Source organism: Auxenochlorella protothecoides (genome assembly GCF_000733215.1).
Source record: "Auxenochlorella protothecoides strain 0710 unplaced genomic scaffold scaffold54, whole genome shotgun sequence".
NCBI classification, from domain to species: domain Eukaryota; kingdom Viridiplantae; phylum Chlorophyta; class Trebouxiophyceae; order Chlorellales; family Chlorellaceae; genus Auxenochlorella; species Auxenochlorella protothecoides.
The window spans coordinates 371,464-390,070 of NW_011934258.1; the positions used below are offsets into that span (position 1 = coordinate 371,464).

At 64.7% G+C, this 18,607-nt stretch overlaps 6 protein-coding genes across 6 annotated transcripts; 4 read left to right on the forward strand and 2 right to left on the reverse strand.

Moving 5' to 3' along the window:
* Nucleotides 1–164: 164 nt before the first annotated feature.
* F751_4762 (hypothetical protein) lies at nucleotides 165–950 on the forward strand (the record flags this gene model as incomplete). Its single annotated transcript, XM_011400863.1, has 1 exon — nucleotides 165–950. The coding sequence occupies one exon, from the start codon at nucleotides 165–167 to the stop codon at nucleotides 948–950; it is 786 nt and encodes a 261-aa protein (XP_011399165.1).
* F751_4763 (UDP-glucose:glycoprotein glucosyltransferase) lies at nucleotides 468–8,862 on the reverse strand (the record flags this gene model as incomplete). The annotated part of the gene is made up of 21 exons (XM_011400864.1): nucleotides 468–818; nucleotides 1,021–1,155; nucleotides 1,370–1,649; nucleotides 1,829–1,878; nucleotides 2,065–2,161; nucleotides 2,279–2,402; nucleotides 2,573–2,650; nucleotides 2,823–3,093; nucleotides 3,375–3,737; nucleotides 3,975–4,037; nucleotides 4,260–4,446; nucleotides 4,683–4,842; nucleotides 5,007–5,166; nucleotides 5,399–5,835; nucleotides 6,016–6,202; nucleotides 6,478–6,840; nucleotides 7,024–7,135; nucleotides 7,255–7,579; nucleotides 7,741–7,899; nucleotides 8,089–8,551; nucleotides 8,710–8,862. The coding sequence occupies 21 exons, from the start codon at nucleotides 8,860–8,862 to the stop codon at nucleotides 468–470; spliced, it is 4,518 nt and encodes a 1,505-aa protein (XP_011399166.1).
* A 318-nt stretch (nucleotides 8,863–9,180) lies between these two features.
* Nucleotides 9,181–11,097, forward strand: F751_4764 (Eukaryotic translation initiation factor 2 subunit beta; the record flags this gene model as incomplete). Its single annotated transcript, XM_011400865.1, has 8 exons — nucleotides 9,181–9,203; nucleotides 9,399–9,480; nucleotides 9,594–9,713; nucleotides 9,803–9,926; nucleotides 10,075–10,272; nucleotides 10,412–10,499; nucleotides 10,753–10,840; nucleotides 11,014–11,097. The coding sequence occupies 8 exons, from the start codon at nucleotides 9,181–9,183 to the stop codon at nucleotides 11,095–11,097; spliced, it is 807 nt and encodes a 268-aa protein (XP_011399167.1).
* A 257-nt stretch (nucleotides 11,098–11,354) lies between these two features.
* Nucleotides 11,355–13,505, reverse strand: F751_4765 (Chloroplast envelope membrane protein; the record flags this gene model as incomplete). Its single annotated transcript, XM_011400866.1, has 7 exons — nucleotides 11,355–11,489; nucleotides 11,728–11,846; nucleotides 12,022–12,171; nucleotides 12,419–12,670; nucleotides 12,804–12,895; nucleotides 13,046–13,226; nucleotides 13,487–13,505. 7 exons carry the CDS (start codon nucleotides 13,503–13,505, stop codon nucleotides 11,355–11,357), a joined length of 948 nt encoding a protein of 315 aa, XP_011399168.1.
* A 1,025-nt stretch (nucleotides 13,506–14,530) lies between these two features.
* On the forward strand, nucleotides 14,531–15,289 carry F751_4766 (hypothetical protein; the record flags this gene model as incomplete). Its single annotated transcript, XM_011400867.1, has 3 exons — nucleotides 14,531–14,713; nucleotides 14,845–15,040; nucleotides 15,168–15,289. The coding sequence occupies 3 exons, from the start codon at nucleotides 14,531–14,533 to the stop codon at nucleotides 15,287–15,289; spliced, it is 501 nt and encodes a 166-aa protein (XP_011399169.1).
* A 557-nt stretch (nucleotides 15,290–15,846) lies between these two features.
* F751_4767 (hypothetical protein) lies at nucleotides 15,847–18,592 on the forward strand (the record flags this gene model as incomplete). The annotated part of the gene is made up of 7 exons (XM_011400868.1): nucleotides 15,847–16,161; nucleotides 16,319–16,396; nucleotides 16,559–16,774; nucleotides 16,952–17,191; nucleotides 17,324–17,575; nucleotides 17,875–18,058; nucleotides 18,297–18,592. 7 exons carry the CDS (start codon nucleotides 15,847–15,849, stop codon nucleotides 18,590–18,592), a joined length of 1,581 nt encoding a protein of 526 aa, XP_011399170.1.
* Nucleotides 18,593–18,607: the final 15 nt, after the last annotated feature.

An 18,607-nucleotide genomic window follows, 5' to 3' on the forward strand; every position in this document is an offset into this window, starting at 1 on the left:
CCCACCACCACAACACCCCTGCAACACAGGAGGAGAGCGGGGAGGATGCGGCAGGAGACACCCAAGATTCGCCTGCAGCCTCCGCCCCCACTCCTTCTTCTTCTTCATTGTCATCGGGGGCTTCAGGCAGCCTGGCATGACGCTCCAGTGCAGGGCATGCGCCTATGTGTGGATCACAGATGAAAAAGCAATGCCGCACCGGGCACCCGGGCTGCAAGCAGGACCGAAATCGCAGGGGCAAAGGAAACCCGGGCCGGCCAGGATGGGGCCAGGAGGTGGGTACTTGGGGCACATGTCAGCCTTCCACGACAGCATCCAGTCGCTGGTGCTTGCGGTCATGGAGCGAGTCGTCGTTCCTGCACGCAGACAGGCAGCCGGTGGCGCCGCGGGGAGCCCACGGCGGGTTGCACAGGGGTCCCACGGGGAGCATGTGGCTGGGTATTGCCCTATCCCATCCTGCTCAGCCATCACAGCTCGCTGGCGTCGCGGCCCTGGCCACCCACCACCCCCTCCACCATGGGCGCCAGGCGCGCGCGGAACAGCGAGTCGCTGGCGACCACGGCCTCCAGCTCCCGAGCCCGGCCTGCCGCCGCGGTCACCGCGGCCGTCAGCTCCTCCACCTCCCGGTCCAGGGCGGGCCACTCTGCGATGATGCGCCGCGCGCTCTGCAGCTTGGGCTCCTTGGTCAGCGGATTGTTGCACAGGTCGATGGTGCGCGCCGCGGGGCGGCTGGCCGCGCCGCACCAGGTCTCGCACCACAGCCACTCCTGGTCCAGGCTGTGGATGGGCACGATGCTCTGGGCATAGTTGGGCAGGTCCTGTGGTGTTTTGTGTGGGTGTGTGTGAACAGAGGGGGTCTGGTCATGGAGGGGAAGGGGGAGGGATGGCAGGGGCTGAGGGATGTGGGATGGCGCGAGGAGTCTGGTGTGCTACCCGCCAAGGGTCCCTGATCGACAGGCTTGGAGACGAATCCCTGCGCACCTTCCTCCCATTCCCTCCTTAAAGAGCCCAATCTCTCACCTGGTCGAGGTTGGACAGGGAGTTGGGGTCCTTGGACAGCCGCTCGTAGAGGATGCGCAGTTTGTCCCCGGCTGCCAGCGTCCTGAAGCGATCCAGGTCCACCAGGTACAGGGCCGAGATGTGGTAGGGCAGGCCCTGGGAGGATTTGGTGGAGGGGGGTGGGGGTGGGGGCCGAAGAGACCAGCATGTTGTCAATCGCACCCCAACCCTCCAAAGAGTCTCGTGACATCAAGATACTTTACCTTGAATGCATGCATCGCCCCATTGATCTCTGGTCAGCAGCTGCATCATTGGGACCCCTTTACAAAAGGTTCCATTCCATCACCCCCCCAACCAATCACGCACAAACCTGGAGGTGGTCCTTCCAGAAGCCATGCTTCCAGAAGCGGAAGCCCTCCATCTCCTTGTTGGTGTCGCAGAAGGGGGTGTAGGCGTAGGGCGCCCCCTGCAGGTCGGTTGCCCAGAGCTGGGCCAGGTCGGCCCGGACCACCTGGTCGGAGTCGCAGAAGATGACCTTCTTGAGGCCCAGCGGGAAGAGGACGTCCAGGAACAGGATCTTGTACGCCCAAATGATGCGTTGCTTCTCGCTCTGCTTGTGCAGCCAGGTAGGCCACTTGTATGTCACAAACCTGTTTGTAGGGGTGGCAAGGGTGGCGGGTTGAGGGATGGGCGGTCTTGAAGGTCAGGAGCCTGGCAATGAAACTGGTGCATGCCGCTCCAAGGAAGACACCGTGAGTCTGCTGTCACCCTGGCACTCATCTCCCCCACGCTCCAAGGCACTCCCTGCTCCCCATGCCCGCCCACTCACTCATAGTCAAAGTCATATCGCCTGGCCATGACCGGGATGAAAGCCTTCATCTGTGGTGGGTGGAAGGGGATCACTCTACTCAACACAACACGAACATCATCAAGGATCAGGATTAAATTGTGAGACTGCGTTAGCTTGGAAGATGGTCATCCATCATGAGGGCTGTTGAAGTCGTTACCAATAGCATCATCATCGATTAGTGGACACCACCCCCCACTTCCGCCTACTGCACGCACCTGGGGCGACATGTAGTTCTTGATGAACCAGAACTTCAGGCGGGCGCTCGTGCGTTTGACAGCGGAGAGGATCATGATCTTCTGCAGGCGCTCATACCTGGGAGGAGGACAGGGTAGGCTGACGAGCTGCGCAGCGGGGCTGCAGCCATGCGCTCAGGCCAAGAATGTGTTCAGAGTGCACAAGCTCCCTCCTCTCCCCTTCCCCCACACCTACATTGTCCCTGAGGAGACGGTGAAGATGTGGATTCGGGCATCCTCCCCTTCTTTCGCAGGGGCAGGGGCCTCGTCCTTCTTGACGCCCCAGACCGGGAGGCTGGACCAGACACCTACGGTTGGCCCTGCTCAGCAAGGTGGAAGGTTAGTGGGGTTTGGGGCAGGAAGCAAGGCATCGGACATTATGCGAATGTGGCAGCTGAGGGTGCACACTCCAATGTACTCAAGGATACCCATGCCAGGCAGTTGAGAAACGCTACAAATGCACTCTCGCTTCCTGCGCAAACCTCCGCACCTGTGCCCGGGCTGGGGGCCAGCACGTCCTCATCCAACCACGCCGGGTCCTTCTTCAGGAACAGGCGCAGGTGGTGACCTGATGACGAGGGAATGATGGGGGGTGACCTGAGCGGGCGAGAAGGTTGCCACGCGCCCGCTACCGCGCGCGCAGCAGTTCCGCCTCGATGACTTCACGAGCACGAGGATGAGCCAGTGGACTCTCTCTCATCCCCCAAACCCACACACAACCCCCTCCTTCAATCGCCCACCCATCAGGCTGTCGACTGTGACCGGCAGTTCAAAGGTGAGGCCGCCTTGATTCCTCGGCGCCGCCGCTCCCTCCATCCCATGGTCGGCCTCCAGCTCGTCGTCGCGCGCGACGGAAAAGAGCTCGCGGGACCTGCCCGGCGCCAGGCCCAGCGTCCACTCCCCCGGCGCCGCCTTGAGCTGGAAGTAGCCCAGGTTGGACATGACCAGGGTGTCCACCAGCGGGACCTTGCCCGCAGGGCCCAGCTCCAGCTTCACGCCTCGCGGGTGCACCTGACGTGGATGGTGGGTTTTGTTGCGGGGAGATTTGTAGGTGGGGTTGGCCTTGTAAGTCCGGGAACCCAGCGGTGCAGGCTGGGGCCGAGATGGGCTGGCTTTCGCAGTGCCATGCCAATGCACGTGCCTGCTCCTACCCCAGGTTGGGCCTCTCGAAGCCTCTAGGACCCCTGACGTCCCTGTTCCCTGGCAGGTGCCGTGTTCTCCGCTGTGTTCAGGATCCCGGCCCCCCTAGAAGACAAAAGAAGCCCTTTAACGCCCCTCCCCCCCTGTCTCACCTCCTGGCTCGGGTCCCCCGACCTGGCCGCCCCGAGGTCTATGGCGCTGCCGGTGACCAGCAGGGCCTCCAGCTCAAAGGTGGCAGCCAGACGCTGACCTGGCGCCAGCTCGGCCAGGCGGATGTTGTCCAGGTCGTGGTCGGTGGCCACCGGCTCCACGAGCCAGGGCTCCGGCACCTCCATGCCCAGGGTCAGCGTCTGGTCGGCGGGCAGGCCGTCGAAGCGCGCTGCGGGCGGGGCACCATCGCCGCGCGGGAGCACATAGCGCAGGAAGCCCTTAACCGGGAGGTCAGCCAGGCCGCGGTCGGGGTTGAGCGTCAGCATGACCTCCGCGCCCAGGGCCTCGTGCAGGTACGCCAGGACCTGTGGAGAAAGGGGGAAAGGGGGGGGGGTGATGCTGGTGGGGAAGGGTGGGCAGGCAGGGGCCAGGCGAGGAGAAGGCGTCGCGGCACTGGCGAGGAGGGCGATGGATGACCCATAGGCACCACTCCTAACCTCGATCTCCAACATACTGGGGTGAGCATGGCGGCCTGCTTGGACAGGGGGTCCACCACGGCTTGGATGAACAGGGGGGGGGGGGCCAGAGTCGTTCCGCCCGACCCTGACGGTGTTGAGCTCGTCCGTGGGGAAGCGCTCCCACAGCCCCCGCCCACTCAGCTCATACTGCAAACGGAAGGGGGCGGGGGTGCGGATGGGGGAGCAGCAGGCATGACGTCGTTGTGGCAACGGTCAGTGCCTGGGGGCGGCAAGCCGCTGTGGTGATCTCAATGTGCCCCAACCGGCTGGGATGTGCGTCCCATCTGCGACTCTACTCTCCCATGAACACCTCCAACCACCCATGCATGCCTGGTCCAGGGGGCCGGAGGCGAGGATGCTGCTGGCCACTCCCGCATCCTCGAGACCGGCCTGCTGTTCTTCCGAATCTCCATCGCCGGCAAACTGGTACCACCGCGCGTAGAGCTCCAGCAGCTCAAAGTCTTCGGGGACGAAGAGCTCGCCACTGGGCTGCAGCGTGACGACTCGGCCATTGGTCACCACGGCAGAGCTGCCGCGCGGCAGCCGAAGCCCCTCCCTGGTGGTGATGGGCGCGGGGATGGGGGTTGCTTGAGAGCCGTGCAGCCAGCCGGATGCATGCAGGGCAGGCAGCCCTGAGGCTGGTTTGTCTGCGATTTGGCCCCTCTCAAAGTTGCAATTGCAGCTGCCCTGCCATCAGGGGTGGACCCAGCCGCCTCGCAGGAGTGGCGGCTTTTCAGCAAGCTCATGATGACATCCAGGTCCGAGCATACGCTGACAGCCCCACACTCGCACCTTGCAAAGCGGGAGTGCGCTGCCGCAACCTGATCGGCATTGGGAAGCTCGGCCCAGCTCAGGCCATGCGTGATGTGGATGTCACTTTCTGACAGGGATCCCAGATCCGTGTCGAGGGGCAGTGCAAGTATGGACTCCAGGGCGGCAGCCACATCGAGCGCTGCAGGAGCACAACGAGTGGAAGATCAGCCAGCAAGGACGACTCACAATCCAATCATCCACGCAAGTCCAGGTCTCCCGCTGAATCCAGGGCCTCCTGAACTGAAACCACCACAGCAGCGGGTGCCCGGCCAGACAGGTGCGCACTCCAGTCGCCACTCATACCTGGCACGGGTTTGTCTGCTCGGGTGAGCATGGCCAGCAGACCCCTTTCCAAGGGCGCCAGACTGCCTTCGCCCAAACCCCCAGCACTGTTGAGCAGGAGAGCGGTCCGGGAGTGGGAGCTCTCATGCTGCAGCGCGGCCAGCACGAGCGAGAGCCCCTCCTGCATCAGTCATCAGTAGCAATCGGTCAGGGGTATGAAGGGGCTTGCGACAGATGCACAGCCGAGCTTTGCCAGACGTCCAAGGTCCCACGCCCGAGGCAAGCTCTGCTCACTCATGCATACTCATAAATCCCTGGCTCCAGCAGCAGATGGCGCTGTCGGTGCCGACACTGTACCCACTGCCAAAGAAACAGCCGGACCAGGCACACAGCACCCCTCCACCGAGCCTCACCCTGGTGAGCACGTCGGCGACCGCCCAGTGGATGATGGCCGGCGCGTCCGTCTCCACGCCATCCCCAACCTTCCAGTAGGCCAGCCCCGCGGCGTGGCGTGCCGCCGCGCCCAGGCCAGGCCCCGTCAGCGCCAGCTGGCGCGGCGCGCTGGGGTCCGGCACCCCCTCCAGCCCGCCCCCCGCGCCGGTCCCCTGCCGGCTGGGGAAGATGCGGGGGTTGATGCGGGGGGCTGCCCCCCTCAGCTCCAGCAGCTCGTCCTCCAGGTCGGGCATGTCGTCGGTCAGGCGGTGCAGGTACACGTCCTCCTGCACCTGGCGCAGCTCCATCTGCAGCGCCTGGCCGACCAGCCGTGCCACCGGCTCCCCCGCGCGCAGCGGCACCACCAGCCCGCAGATGACCAGCACGCCGCCGGAGGCCTCGGGCGAGGCGGCCAGGCCTGGGGCACGGGTTGGGGGAGGGGGAGTGGGAATGGTCGAAGAGCATGTCGCCGCATGAGCGTGTATGTTCACCCAGTACCCCGAGCAGCCGCCGCCATGCATGTCCGAGCCAGCCGACTGTCGGGCCGCGACAGTGACGACATCCCATTCCAAACTCGGACCCCGCCCCCTCTCCTCACCGGCGAGGCCCGTGGAGCGGGCCAGGGCCACGCCGGCGCGCAGCGTGCGCAGCGTGGCGGCGTCGGGCTGATCGACATAGGCCTCCAGCGCCTGCGCTGCGGTCCACTGCAGGGCGGGGTGAGGCTCGGCGTCCTCGGAGGCCTTGTCCACCCACGTCGGCCAGTGTCTCTTGAACGTGAGCTGGACCTGCACAGGGGTGGCGAAGTTTGGAAGGTGAGATTCAGGGCGCTCAGCCAGGGCCAGTGGCGGCCCGAGTGTGGACTGACGGTGTGTCTCACTGTGCAACCGACATCCCTGCGTCAAGCTTTCTACCTCGAACCCCCCTCAGCCTCATACAGACTGAGCTCTGTTCAGGTTCCAGCCCTCCCGCGGGGGCCCAAGTGGTGCCCGATTGCACTCGCAGGACCTCCTCCCACGCACACCACCGACCAGATCCCCCACACGCAACAACCCAATCCCACCTGCTTCCAGGCGGCTGCCTCGTCGCCGGACTGAAAGTCGACTCCAGCCAGGCTTACGAGGAAGGCGAGGGCGGGGTCGGGCCCCAGGGTGGCGTGCACACCCAGGAACAGGCGCGCGACCCTGGCCCCCGCTTCGTCCCCGGCTCCATTTCTGACGAGCGGCACCAGGCCCAGGCGCAGGGGCCAGCCCTGGAGCAGCACCACGCGCGCGGCCTCGCCCAGGTCGGCGGCCGAATCGCTGGCCGGATCGAACAGCAGGACGGCGGTGAGCAGGTTGCGCCGCAGGCCCGGCAGGCGCCCCGAGAAGGAGGGCACCAGCAGCGACTCCAGGCGCGCTGGCCAGCGTGCATAGCGCGCGTCGGACTCCAGGTCGTTCAGCCAGGCGACGGCGCGCCCGGAGGCCAGGCGCAGCCGGGGCCCGGCCTCGGCGCCGCGCGGCGCGCCTGCGCCCCGCGTGGTGCGCGCCAGCAGCGCGGCGCGCGCGGCGCCGGCGCCCAGCCCCGCCTCGCGCGTCAGCGCCGCGTGCAGGGCCAGCTCGGCGCGCACCTTGCCCAGCAGGTCGTGGAGGGAGAGGTCGCGGGCGCGCAGCAGGCGGCCATTCACTGCCAGCATGCCGGAGGCGGGGGGGAGGAGGCGCTGCAGGAGGTCGACCGCCCGTCTGCACGGGGTCATGGCTCGGTGAGTGATTGGTGCACCGGGTGTCGCCGCCCAGTCAGGCAGACAGCGTAACAACAGAGCCCCGGCCCGGTGCAGCCCTTGCACCACCCCCCGACGCACGTCAGGTTCTTGGGTACGTGCACGGCTGACAGGAGGGGAGCGTATGACGGCAGGTTCTGCGCCAGCTCCACGAGGACCGCCAGCGGGGAGGCCGGCGCCTCGGCGACGCGCGCGGCCGCCTGCAGGCCCAGCCGACGGAGCTGGCGCTTGGTCAGCACCGTCTCCGCCGCCGCGCTGTCCCGCCAGGCCTCGAGCTGGGCGTGCAGGGCCTCCAGGTCGCCCTCGCCGGCGGGCACGCGGGCAGCTCCCACGGCTGCAGTGCCTGAAGGCGCGGTGTCCTCTGCGCCCGCAGGGTCCCCACCTGCGTCCGCTGCGGCCTCGGACGCTGGCTCAGACCCCTGCGTATGGGGACAAGAGGGACAGTCGTCAGATGTCGGAGACGTCATGACCCTTTCCCATGCGAGATGAACGAGTCTTTTACTCCACCGTCAGCATTGTTCCACCGCCCTCTCTCCCCGCCCTGTCACAGCCTCCTCCCCCCTCAACCTGCCTTGTCGTCTGCGGCATTGTACTCCATGTTCTTGATGGCCAGCTCGACGCCGTACCCCGGCAGTACCAGGGAGGAGCCAGCATGCAAGCAGGGGGAGCTGTCGTCGCCCGCACACGCGACCGTGGCCAGGGGCCGCCAGGCGTAGGTGATTTTGCCTGAATAGGGTCTCGAGGGTGGGTCTTGGTGCTTGCTGACATGGACAGGCTCACACGCCTCCACGACTCCGCCTCTCCTCACTGACGGGTTTGCACAGGGTTCACCACCAGTCCTCCAACGAAGAGATCCCTTGCGATGCATCCCTTCCGCTCCCCCTCCCCCCCCTCACGACCCCAAGCCATGCCCACCTGCGCTGGCCAGCGCCCGCAGCTCTGCATGGAAGGCGGCTCCGCACGCGTTCCCCAGCGGCGCATACAGGGCCACAAAGGGAACCTCTGGCGCCCCCTCTGGCGGCCCGGGGTGCACGTGATCAAACGCCCGTGGGCCCTCGCTCGCGCGGCCCGTCGCAGGCGCCGCCAGCGCGGCTCGGAGCGCTGACAGGGACAGGAAGGGGGCGCCGCCCACACTGGCCCAGCAGCAGGGCATGCTGGGGCTGGCGTCCCCCAGCTCACGGGCCGCGGCGGCGTGGAAGAGCTCGGCCCTGGGGCTGTGCAGGCGCGCAGCCACCTCAACCCCCAGCAGCCTCCTGCTGGGCTCGTCGGGAGGCAAGGACCTGGCCTGCCGCAGCACGTGTTCAAGGCAGTCGGTGCTGTCCTGCGGCAGGGTGAAAGCCCCTGCAAAGCTCCAGAACGCGGCGGTGTCCTGCGCAGCCTGCGAGGAAAGCACATGACTGGCGCTCTGCAGGGTGCTGGGTGGACTGCCTGCGACAGGGCTCTACGAAATGAATTCTCCAGCTTCACATACGCCGAAGCAGCATTGCTCGTGCAGCCTACTCAAGCTCTCTGCCCCATGACAACACCTCCACCCACCAGGAACTCCGCTGCCTCGTGGGCAAAGGTGCTGGAATTCCATTTGGCTCGCAACTGGATGTCTGCACCCCTCCCCACATCAGCCAGACTTGGATGCAGCAGCACCAGGGTGGTCAGGAGGACGCACGCAAGTGCACACTGCCCAACCCCCATGGGTGGTGTTGCCTGTGCCGAACTCGATCACCCGAGCGTCGGCTCTCCCACCATGTGATCAGTCAGGCGATGGAATCGAGCACCAGAGTGCAGCAGTAATGTATCAACCTGCCCAGCAATGTGCAGTGGAGGAAAGCGATCGGCGAGGCAACAGCCCAGCACTGCTTTTGTCCCACGTTCGAGAGCCATCACTTTACGCGCCCTGCCGGCCGGGTCACCAGTCTCTTAATCCAGCGAAGAATATGGAGTCTTGTCAGAAGCAGTCAGCTTTCTACTTGAGAAACTAACTACTTCGAGATAGCTGGTGGGAAGCACAACATGGCGGTGAGTGGGCGTGTAAGGTGAGGGTGCTTGCGACGGCGATGGGCGGACTGGTTGAGTTCTAAGTCATGCCTCGGCTCCCCTGCAGAGCGAGGACGTCGAGAACATTACGGAAGGGGTGGCAGACATCGCAGGTAAGATCAGCTGTCCCTGCATGGACACGTTGAGCGGTAAAAATCGCTGCTGAGGAGCTGCCCCGTCCCCCAGGCCAGTAGGTTACTCCTGACGTTCCCCTACATATGCTTCCCCCTTGAATCTGCAGTGAACGATGATCTCAACCTGGAGTTTGGGAAGAAGGTGCGGTCCGAACTGGGGTCCGGATAATAGTTCATTGCTTTGTCCAGAATCCCGTCAGGCCCCCACCGTAGGTCACTTGCTCCACACCCTCCTACCGCCCCTCACTACCGCAGAAGAAGAAGAAGACGGTGAAGATCAAGGAGGAGCTGGTAGATGAGGCCGAGGCACTGGAGGAGGATGACCTGGACCTCAGCATGGAGCTGGGCAAGAAGAAGAAGAAGAAGAAGGCCAAGGTGGGCGCGGGGAGCGTGGCACGGGGGTGTCGCGGCCCAATTATCTTGTCGCCCCTGCCACGCCTGATGACTCATCCCTTTACTCGCAGGCCAAGGATGAGGACTTTGGGCTGGAGGCCGCGGAGGGCCCGGAGAGTGTGGAGGGCAGCCAGGCCAAGGCAGGGCTCCCCTGGGATGGGTCGGACCGCGACTACACATACGAAGAGCTGCTGGGTGAGTGGAGGGGGGGGTGCATTTTATGTCCTGGCGCTCTATCGATACCGGCGCCCTCCTCCCCTCTCTTGTGAGTGAATGTATGCTCTGCGTTCGATTCAGGAGTTCCCTCCCCGTCCCCCCACCCCACCCCACCCCCGCCCTCTAGACCGCGTGTTTGGCATCCTGAAGGAGAACAACCCGGAGCTGACAGGCGAGCGGCGCAGGACCACGCTGAAGCCGCCCCAGGTGGCGCGTGAGGGGACCAAGAAGACGGTGTTCACCAACTTCATGGAGCTGTGCAAGTCCATGAACAGGAACCACGAGCACGTCCAGGCCTTCCTCCTGGCGGAGCTGGGCACATCTGGTGGGTCCCGCGCCGGGTGGATGGAAAGTGGGCCTGGGAGGATGGTGGCTGCGCACAGGCTCTGTGGCCCCTGGCGGCATGCCCCACCTGTGCGTTTCGCGGGCTGTGGAACACGGTGACCCCCCGCTTCACGCTGCAGGCTCCCTGGATGGGCAGCAGCGACTGATTGTGAAGGGGCGCTTCCTGCCCAAGGCCTTCGAGGGTGTGCTCCGGCGATACATCAACGAGTGGGTTTGGTTGGTGGCGTCCGGGGTCCGGGATCATGGGATACAGGAGAGCTGATTTTGCGTGTGCTGTGCCGCTCCCTGCACAGGCACCAAGTGCCCTGCGTCAGGGAGAAGCCTTTTACGAGAAACGGGGCCTGGTCCATGCGGCCTCCGAGCCTCTCCTTTGCCCAATGCAATGCCTGCTTGTGCTCCCAGCTTGGGTCCCCCCTTCCCTGGTTTCAACACCCTGTCTCTCCAACATGTATGACCCCAGGTACGTGCTGTGCAACTCCTGCAAGTCGCCCGACACGTTGCTGGATCGCGATGCATCCACCCGCATCATGTTCATGCGCTGCCAGCAGGTGAGGGCATGTGTGTGTTTGGGGGCCAAGCGCCGTGTGCCCTCTGAAAGGTACGGGGATCGTCAGACAGCGGCCCCTGGCTCATTTCCAGCGACCCCGACCCTCCCCCTCCCCCATCCTGGAGCCCAGTTCCCAGCCCGTCTCCTCCACACACCCATCCCCAATGCCCGCAGTGCGGGGCCTCCCGGACGGTGTCTGCCATCAAGGCGGGTTTCCAGGCCCGCACCGTGTCCCGAAAGTCCCAGCTCAGGGGCTGAGCACGTGCAAGGCGCGGTGGGCCATGCCGTTGTCCCTCCTGGTGTTGTGCAGATCCACAGGGAGAAGGCAAGGGTGGGGGAGGAGAGGTGGACGGAAGAGAGAAGCTGAGCGTGAATGGCTGGTCAGGGGGAGGGCACGGTGCCGTGCCATGAAGTGAGGGGTTTGTACAACAGAGGCTCCAGGGCTGCACTCGGCAGTGCAGTCAGCAGCACTGCCCCGCCAGGCGAGGCGCCCATCGGGCCGCGGCGGTGTTGCATCAATGGCGGTCCATGTTGCGCAGGGTGACGGCGGCGGCGGGGTCCTGCTTGTTCAGGCCGACGAAGATCCAGTACTTGAAGTAGGAGTCGAGGCAGACGGGGACGATTGACACAAAGATCTGAATGCTGTCCTCCTGCAATGCGCGTGGTGGAGAGGAGGGGGTCGAGGCGTCACTCGCACGGCAGTGTGGAGGGACGACCCCAGGGTTGGACTTGCCTTCAGGCTCACGCAATACATGTGCCGCCCCCCTTCCGGGCATCCATGGGCAGGCTCTTCCCGGTGGACCTCCCCCACTTCCCCCTGATCGGTTCCTGGAGGTCTCGCCGTCTTCCATCCCCTCCCACCCGACCCATCCCCACCCCGGCGCTCACGCTTGGGTGGAAGCCATAGTGCTGGGTGAAGAGCTGGGCGGCCGCAGTCCACCCCTCCTCGCTGTGGTAGCCCAGCAGCGTGTCGGTCACAAGGATGATCAGGAAGGCCTTAGCGGTGTCTGCGGGGAGGGAGAGGGGGGGAATGGAAGGCGGCAGTGCATTGCAAGCATGGCTGCAGCAGAGGCCACAAGCCTGCGGCTGCTGGACCAGTGGCATGCACGCCCTCAGGCATACCATCACTCCAGCGGCCCTCCAAGCTTGGCAAACAAACGGAACAAACGCTCGCGCGCACACCTGAGAGGCCGGACAGGATGCGCCCGATGGTGCGGAACAGGATGGTCCTCTGGCTGTTGTTCTGCAGCAGGGCGGCGAAGATGAGGCTGCCGGTGACGGAGTCGGACACCAGGTTGGTTAGTGCCGCCCGATTGTAGGCCTTGTACTCCCCTGCGCCCAGGAGAGGGATATAAGGAGGGTGAATTGGGGTGATTGTCGGCGGTTGCACAGCTCGGCAAGGACGCATAGGCACTTGCATCTGCTCTTTCCCACGAGGCGCCGAGACCCAGCCGTATCAATCCAGGAGCCTCAATTACACTGCTGCACAGAATGTATTCGCCCTACTGTAGGCTGCCTACTCCATCCGAGATTCCAAAACCCGGACCCCCATTCCCCCACCCGGCCCCCCTCTCTGCACCTTGGATGCGCTTGGCCTCCGCCCGCAGGTGCTCCAGGACCCCGGCATCGGACAGCGGGGGCGCCTGGCCCACCGTGGCCTCCATCTGGAGGCGCAGCTCCTCGGCGTGAATCTCCTCAACCGCCTCGAACTTCTGCTGGTCCGACATGGCAAACGCCGCGGGGTTGACGCCCGCAGCGTAGGTCCACAGCGGCTCTGCCAGCAGCCGGCTCACCGCAAAGCCGGCGACGATCGACACCCCAAAGATGAGCCCTGAGCGGGAATTGAAGGGGGGGAGAGGGGCCCATGGGATCAGGGTAGTGACATTCTGTCCGGCACTGTGGCAGACATAGTTATTCCGTGGAATGCAGAGCCCAAACACCCTTGACCTCCCTTGTCCTTGCACCTGCATACTTGACGGCCTCCCGCGACTCAAACTGGTTGGTAGCGGCCTCGATGAACACCCTCTCCTCACTGTCCTGCTCATCAAAGGCCAGCCTGGAAAAGAAGAAGGGCGCAGCAGGTCAGGGAGGAGGCTTGTAGGTTACATGAGGGCGCTCCTGCCAGCCTGCTCCCAAAAGGACCCCCCTTCACGTTGTCTACGCTCACCCCCTACCCCCACCCACCTCCACACCAGCACCCACCCACCTGTCGCGGATGCCCTGGAAGTCGACGATGGGGCGCAGCCACTCGTCTCGCGTGACGCTGCGCCGCCCTTTCCTCGCCCGCCGCTTCTTGATCACGGCGCTGCGCAGCGCTGCAATGTCCTCGGCGTCGTCCAGGTCTGGCTCAGCCTCGCCCTTCCACTCGTCCCAGTCCTGGTCATGGCCTTGAGGGAGGAAAGGGCGGCCCGAGGAGGAGGTGGTGTTGCAAATGAATCAGTGTAACACATCCAAAACATATCCAAGTGCTCAGACTGGCTATCAAGTGCGCCGCTTGCCAAGCTGCATGCTCAAAATGTACCCATGCGAGGGACCAGGGCGCCGCACCTGCCCAATCACTCCACTGGGAGGGCACCGCTGGGCCCCCCTGCTCCACGCTGGCCTCAGGCGGCGCAGGGGCCCCTGATTCCGGGGCCTGACGCCGTACACGGGACAGGCCGGTCCATTTGGAGAGCTTGGACCTAAGTTCGTCGCCACCGGGGTCATCCCTCGCCCTGCATTTCCCAGATGGGGTCCGGGAGATTCTGGGGAGGAGCACCGCCCCAGGCCAGGGATTGGGGGCTCGCTGGGTGAGCCACATGACCCTGCACCTCGGTGTGGATTCCACGGCGAGACTTCTGACTCAACCCATGCCAGGCATCGTCACTTCGCTACATACGCCCGCCGCAATGAAAACCTAGGTCGCAGAGGCGGAGCTGTCTCGTACACCGCCACCAGTACTCGACAATGCAGCCCGTGAAGAGCTTGTTGTAGTCTGCTAGGAGAATGTATTGCAATTGTGGAGGTGTTTGCTTGTGGCAAGGGGCTTCCCGATGGGAATCAGGAGTGTGATGGGGAGGCGCGGGAATGGCAATGGCGTGTCATGGAGCCCCCCGGATCATCAGAGGTCGATAGGCGCGCATTCTCATATCATAGTGGGTAGCGAAGCTGCGACGGGCCGACATCCAGGTCGACAGAGAAATGGTTTCTCAGTAGATCGATATCCATGCTCCACTAGCCGGCCTGGCCGGCTCTCGAGCAATGCATGGCGGTGCGGGGACCACGAAGGTGTCCCCTTGGCCCAGAGCAAGCCTTCCCCTGATACAGAGACCCCGCACTTGGCCGACCAGGGTGTGCAACGGCCCAGGTCGCCACCAGGTGGCTGCCGCCATTCGACACACTTGGAATGTGGAAGAGGATGCGCCTGCGGCTCACCATGGGGAGAATCAGGACCAAAGTCAAGCCGCTCCTCCTCCGGAACAGCGCACAGCCATCCTGAAGGCAGCAAAGGTGGCAACGCATGGCCTCCAAGAGTCCTCTCGCCCCCTTGGTGGGTCCCGTGCATTGCTTTGTTCATTGTCGATGGGACGAGCTGATGCTGTGACTCGTGTTTGTGTGCGTGAGTGTCCAGGGGCAGCCGGGCCCTGCCGTCCCTCTGTCTGCCGCCCGTGCCTCGAGCCACGAGCCCGCCACCCCTCCCACAGCGGACTACATGGCCCTGCCTGCCAGCCAATACTCCGTGCTGGATGCCGAAACTGTGGAGCGCCTGGACGACGACACCTTCCTCTGCCATGTGGCGGGCCTCACCTTCTTCAGCTTCGAGGTTCACCCTGTGCTGACAGTCTCCGTCAGCGTGGGCCCCACCGGCCCCACGGTGGACCTTCTGAAGACCGAGGTGGGGAGTGTTGCATCCTAGCGGCTGGGGAAGCATCTGATGAAGGGTGTGACCCCTGGCATGTTCAACAAAGGACCCAGCCCAGCAGCACGACCAGCCTCCACATGCCTTCCCCGGCGACCCCACTGCAGCTGCGGGGTTCCCGCACTGTGCGCGCCGCCAACGAGAGGTTCACTGCCCGGATGAGGAACCGGGTCAGTTGGAAACCGGGCGAGGAGGAGGGGGCTCGTGTCCTCGTCAGCGACGTCGACCTCACGGTCACGCTGGAGCTCCCAGGCTGGTTCCCGCTACCCCGAGGCGCCGTCCAGGCGACAGGCGAGTGGTGCGGTGTCTGAAATGGACCTGAAGGAGGTGCGGGCAAGCTGCCTGTGTTACGTGCCCTGTGCATGCGCTTGGGAGTATGGGAGGGAGATGTAATCCGAAACCGGCGCCGTACACCACCCCCCAACCGCAGGGAATGCTGTGCTGGGGCGAGTTCTGGACGTGGCTCTCCCTCGATTCCTGAAACAGCTCGAGAAAGACTACCAGCTGTGGGCGGAGGGAGCCCATGAGGAGAGGATTCTGGATATGGAGTAGCCGGATGCCTGGAGGGTACCAGGAGAATCATTTCGTGTAGTAGCTTGAGAGACGGTTGTCCAATATCGGCCGCTGACCATTCTCAGTGCCGACCTGTCAGGCAGCATCACCAATCCTTTCAGAACAACAGTGTGATGATTGAGGGCAATTGATGTCTTTGAGGTGCATCCTAGATATGTGGGCAAAGTGGTGGGCATATAAATGCCGCTCTTTGTCAAAGCAGGGTAGTTGACACCAACCGATTCACCTCCGCAGCCCCAGCCCGGCTCGGAATTCGCCCCCCCCCCCCCCCGCCGATTCCCGGGATGAGCGGCCTACCTACATCCAGGCCGTAATGATCAGATAATTCGTACCTTCAGACCATTATATGCCTATGCGCGTCCTGGTGATCGGCAGCGAGGGGCCCAGTTGGCGCTCGGCCCGTCCTATGCTGGCCCACGATGTTCGCCCGTCAAGCGCCCGGTCGATTCCCAGAGTAGTTGAACGCTGTGCCGAGCCCCTGTGCCCTGTATCCCCCACCATGTGCCACAGCGCCTGGTGCCTGTAATCCTGCTGCAATGAAGAGGACCCAACGGGAGGAGGGCTGGCTGCCCCGGGCCACTACCGCCAACGTCATAGGGGTGGTGCTCTTCTTCTGCTTCGTTGGACCCGCCATCTTCCACCCGCCCTTCCCCCTGCCCCGCCTGCACGCGGTCGACAGCAAGGGACAGGACACGGATGCCTCCTCCCGCTCCTGGACTGGGGGCTTCGTCCAGGTGGCCAAGAACAGCCACGCCTACCTGCGTCCCCTCTTCCCTGGCGCGTCGGGGGCCTCGTTCAATGCCAATGTGTCATCTCAGTACAGCGAGTATATCCAGGAGCACGCGCAGTCGGTGAGCAGGGCAGGGCATGGAGTTGTCGGGGCGGGGTCGGTTCCCCCTAGGTCCACGCTCCTCGGAATCCGTGGTGGGTGGGGGGTTGAGGCGGTGCAGGCCTGCCGCGGCAGCAACCAGGTCCGAGCCAGAACGGTCTCCCCACACCCCACTGCAGCTCAAGGACACGAAGTCGTTCATGCACGAGTGGATAGAGAAGGACATGCTGCCATGGAAGCAGGACGGCATCACGCTGGTGAGGGAGGACTCATGGTGGCGTGGTGCTGCGGCTGCGAGCCAGGGTTAGACAGGCATAATGCTGCTTACAGCTGTGCGTGCAGTGATGGACGGTGTGCAGGGCACCCCTTTCCCTGATCCTGATCCTCTTTCCTCCACGCATCGTTCCTCTCACACCCAGGAAATGCTGGAGGAGGCCGAAAACATGTACGACATCTGCGATGGCGACATGTTCCGTTTCCAGATCATCTCCGGCAAGCTCTATGTCTACCACGTTACCGCCCGGGGCTTTGGTTGGTACCCCGCCCAGCTGGGGCCTGGCCACGTGGCGGCCAAGGGGCGGGTGCCCTACGCCATGCTCCTCCTCCTGGACGTCCTGCGCCTCTTCCCAGGGCAGGTGTGTGGGCCCGCGTGTGTGAGCATTCCTTGTTGGGGGGCGGGGGCCAATGAGGGGGTGAGCATTGGCCTGGGCGTCGGTGGGGTGTGGGTCTGGAAGTATGAACGCACACCCCTGCGCCACGACCCAGCCCGCCCGCACCCACCCACATATACATCACACCCCTCGTCCTCGCAGATCCCGGACCTGGACGCGGTGATGCAGCTGGGCGACTTCACCTGCATCGCGCAGGAGCCTGGGGCGGGGCGCACGCCGGTGCCCATGTTCGGCTACACCACCAGCGAGGGGTACGCTGACCTTGTCCTCCCCGACTTCACCTACTACGGGCACGAGTACGACTACCTGATGGACCCCTGGGGCAACCCCGCCCACGGCTGGCCGGCCCAGGCCTCGGTGCTGCTCACAAAGTACGCCAACGTCTCGCTGGCGTCGCGGCTGCCGCAGGCCATGTGGCGCGGGCGCACCATGGACAGCAACTACCCGCACCGCGACGCGCTGCGCCGCGCCTTCCTGGACTGCGTGCGCGCGCTGCGCGCCTCGGGGCGCGAGGATGACGCCGCGCTGCTCAACGTGGACCGGGAGCCCATCGTGATGCAGGACTTTGACGACTACCGCTACCAGGTGCACATCGAACCCTTGGCCTGGGTGTCCAACATCCGGCACAAGCTGGCGGGGGGGTCGGTGGTCATGGCCACGGGCATCAAGTACTACGAGTGGTTTGCGCGGGCCCTGGTCCCGGGAACCCACTACGTGGAGATCCCCGCGCGCGTGCCGGAGATGTGCGCGCAGGCCGTCGACGTGGTGAGGGGCCTGGTGGTGTGGATGCGCAGAGTTCGTGGCAGGGATGGGGGGGCCGGGAAATCTGTTCTCACAGGGGGCAAACGTGCAGGCCCAGGTGGCTGACATTCAGGCGCACAGCACTTGTGTGAGGCCTGTCGTTCGTGCGCGTCGTGTTTTGTCACCAGGCGTCGGGTGCCGTGCCGTCTGCAGCAGCACCCCAAGCTCCACATGTGCCTACCGGCTGCCCCACCGGCACGAGTGCAAGGCAACACCCAGGATTCTAACCATCAATCCTCTCTCCTTTCCTCCCCCCGCGAAAGGTGCGCGACATGAACGCGCTGCTGGCTCGGGAGGGCGGCGCCGGCAAGGCCGAGGCCGCCACCGAGTTCGAGCTCACGCCCACGCTGCGCAAGGCTAAGGAGGTGTGGGCCACCATGCCGCGCCTGAAGGAGCTGGCCAAGTCTGCGGGCGACGCGGAGGCGCGCAGCGTGGAGCTGCAGCGAGGTGCGTGTCGTTGTTTTGTCGTGGGAGCAGAGGAGGGAGGGGATGATTAGAGGCAGGCGGGCAGCTCGGTATGCTTTGCAGTGCGCCACCACTCTCCGACGTGCATCGGCGGCGAAGGCGGTGCCCCACCTCGATTTCCCATTCTTGCTCTCCAGCATGTCCTGGCTTCCTCGCCCCTCCCCGGCCCCTGATGTAAGCAAGCATGCTCAAACCCCCTTCTCCAAATCCCCACCTGCAGGCGGGACGTACCGCTGGGGCAGCAACCTGACCCCCACCCAGATCGCGGCGGCGGGGCAGGCCTTCGTGCGCGACAAGGTGCGCATGCAGGACCTGCTGCTCTACACGCGCGACATGCTGCAGGCGTACGCCGCCGCGCAGCGCTTCACGCCCGCGCCGCGGCGCAAGGCGCGCTGCGTCGACGGCGCGGCCATGCTGGAGGAGTTTGGCACGCCATATGCGCAGGACGCGGAGGAGGTGGCATACGCCTACCCCTGGCTCAAGGACTTTGACGGTGGGTGCGCGGATGAAGCGTGATCGTGCGAGCGGCGG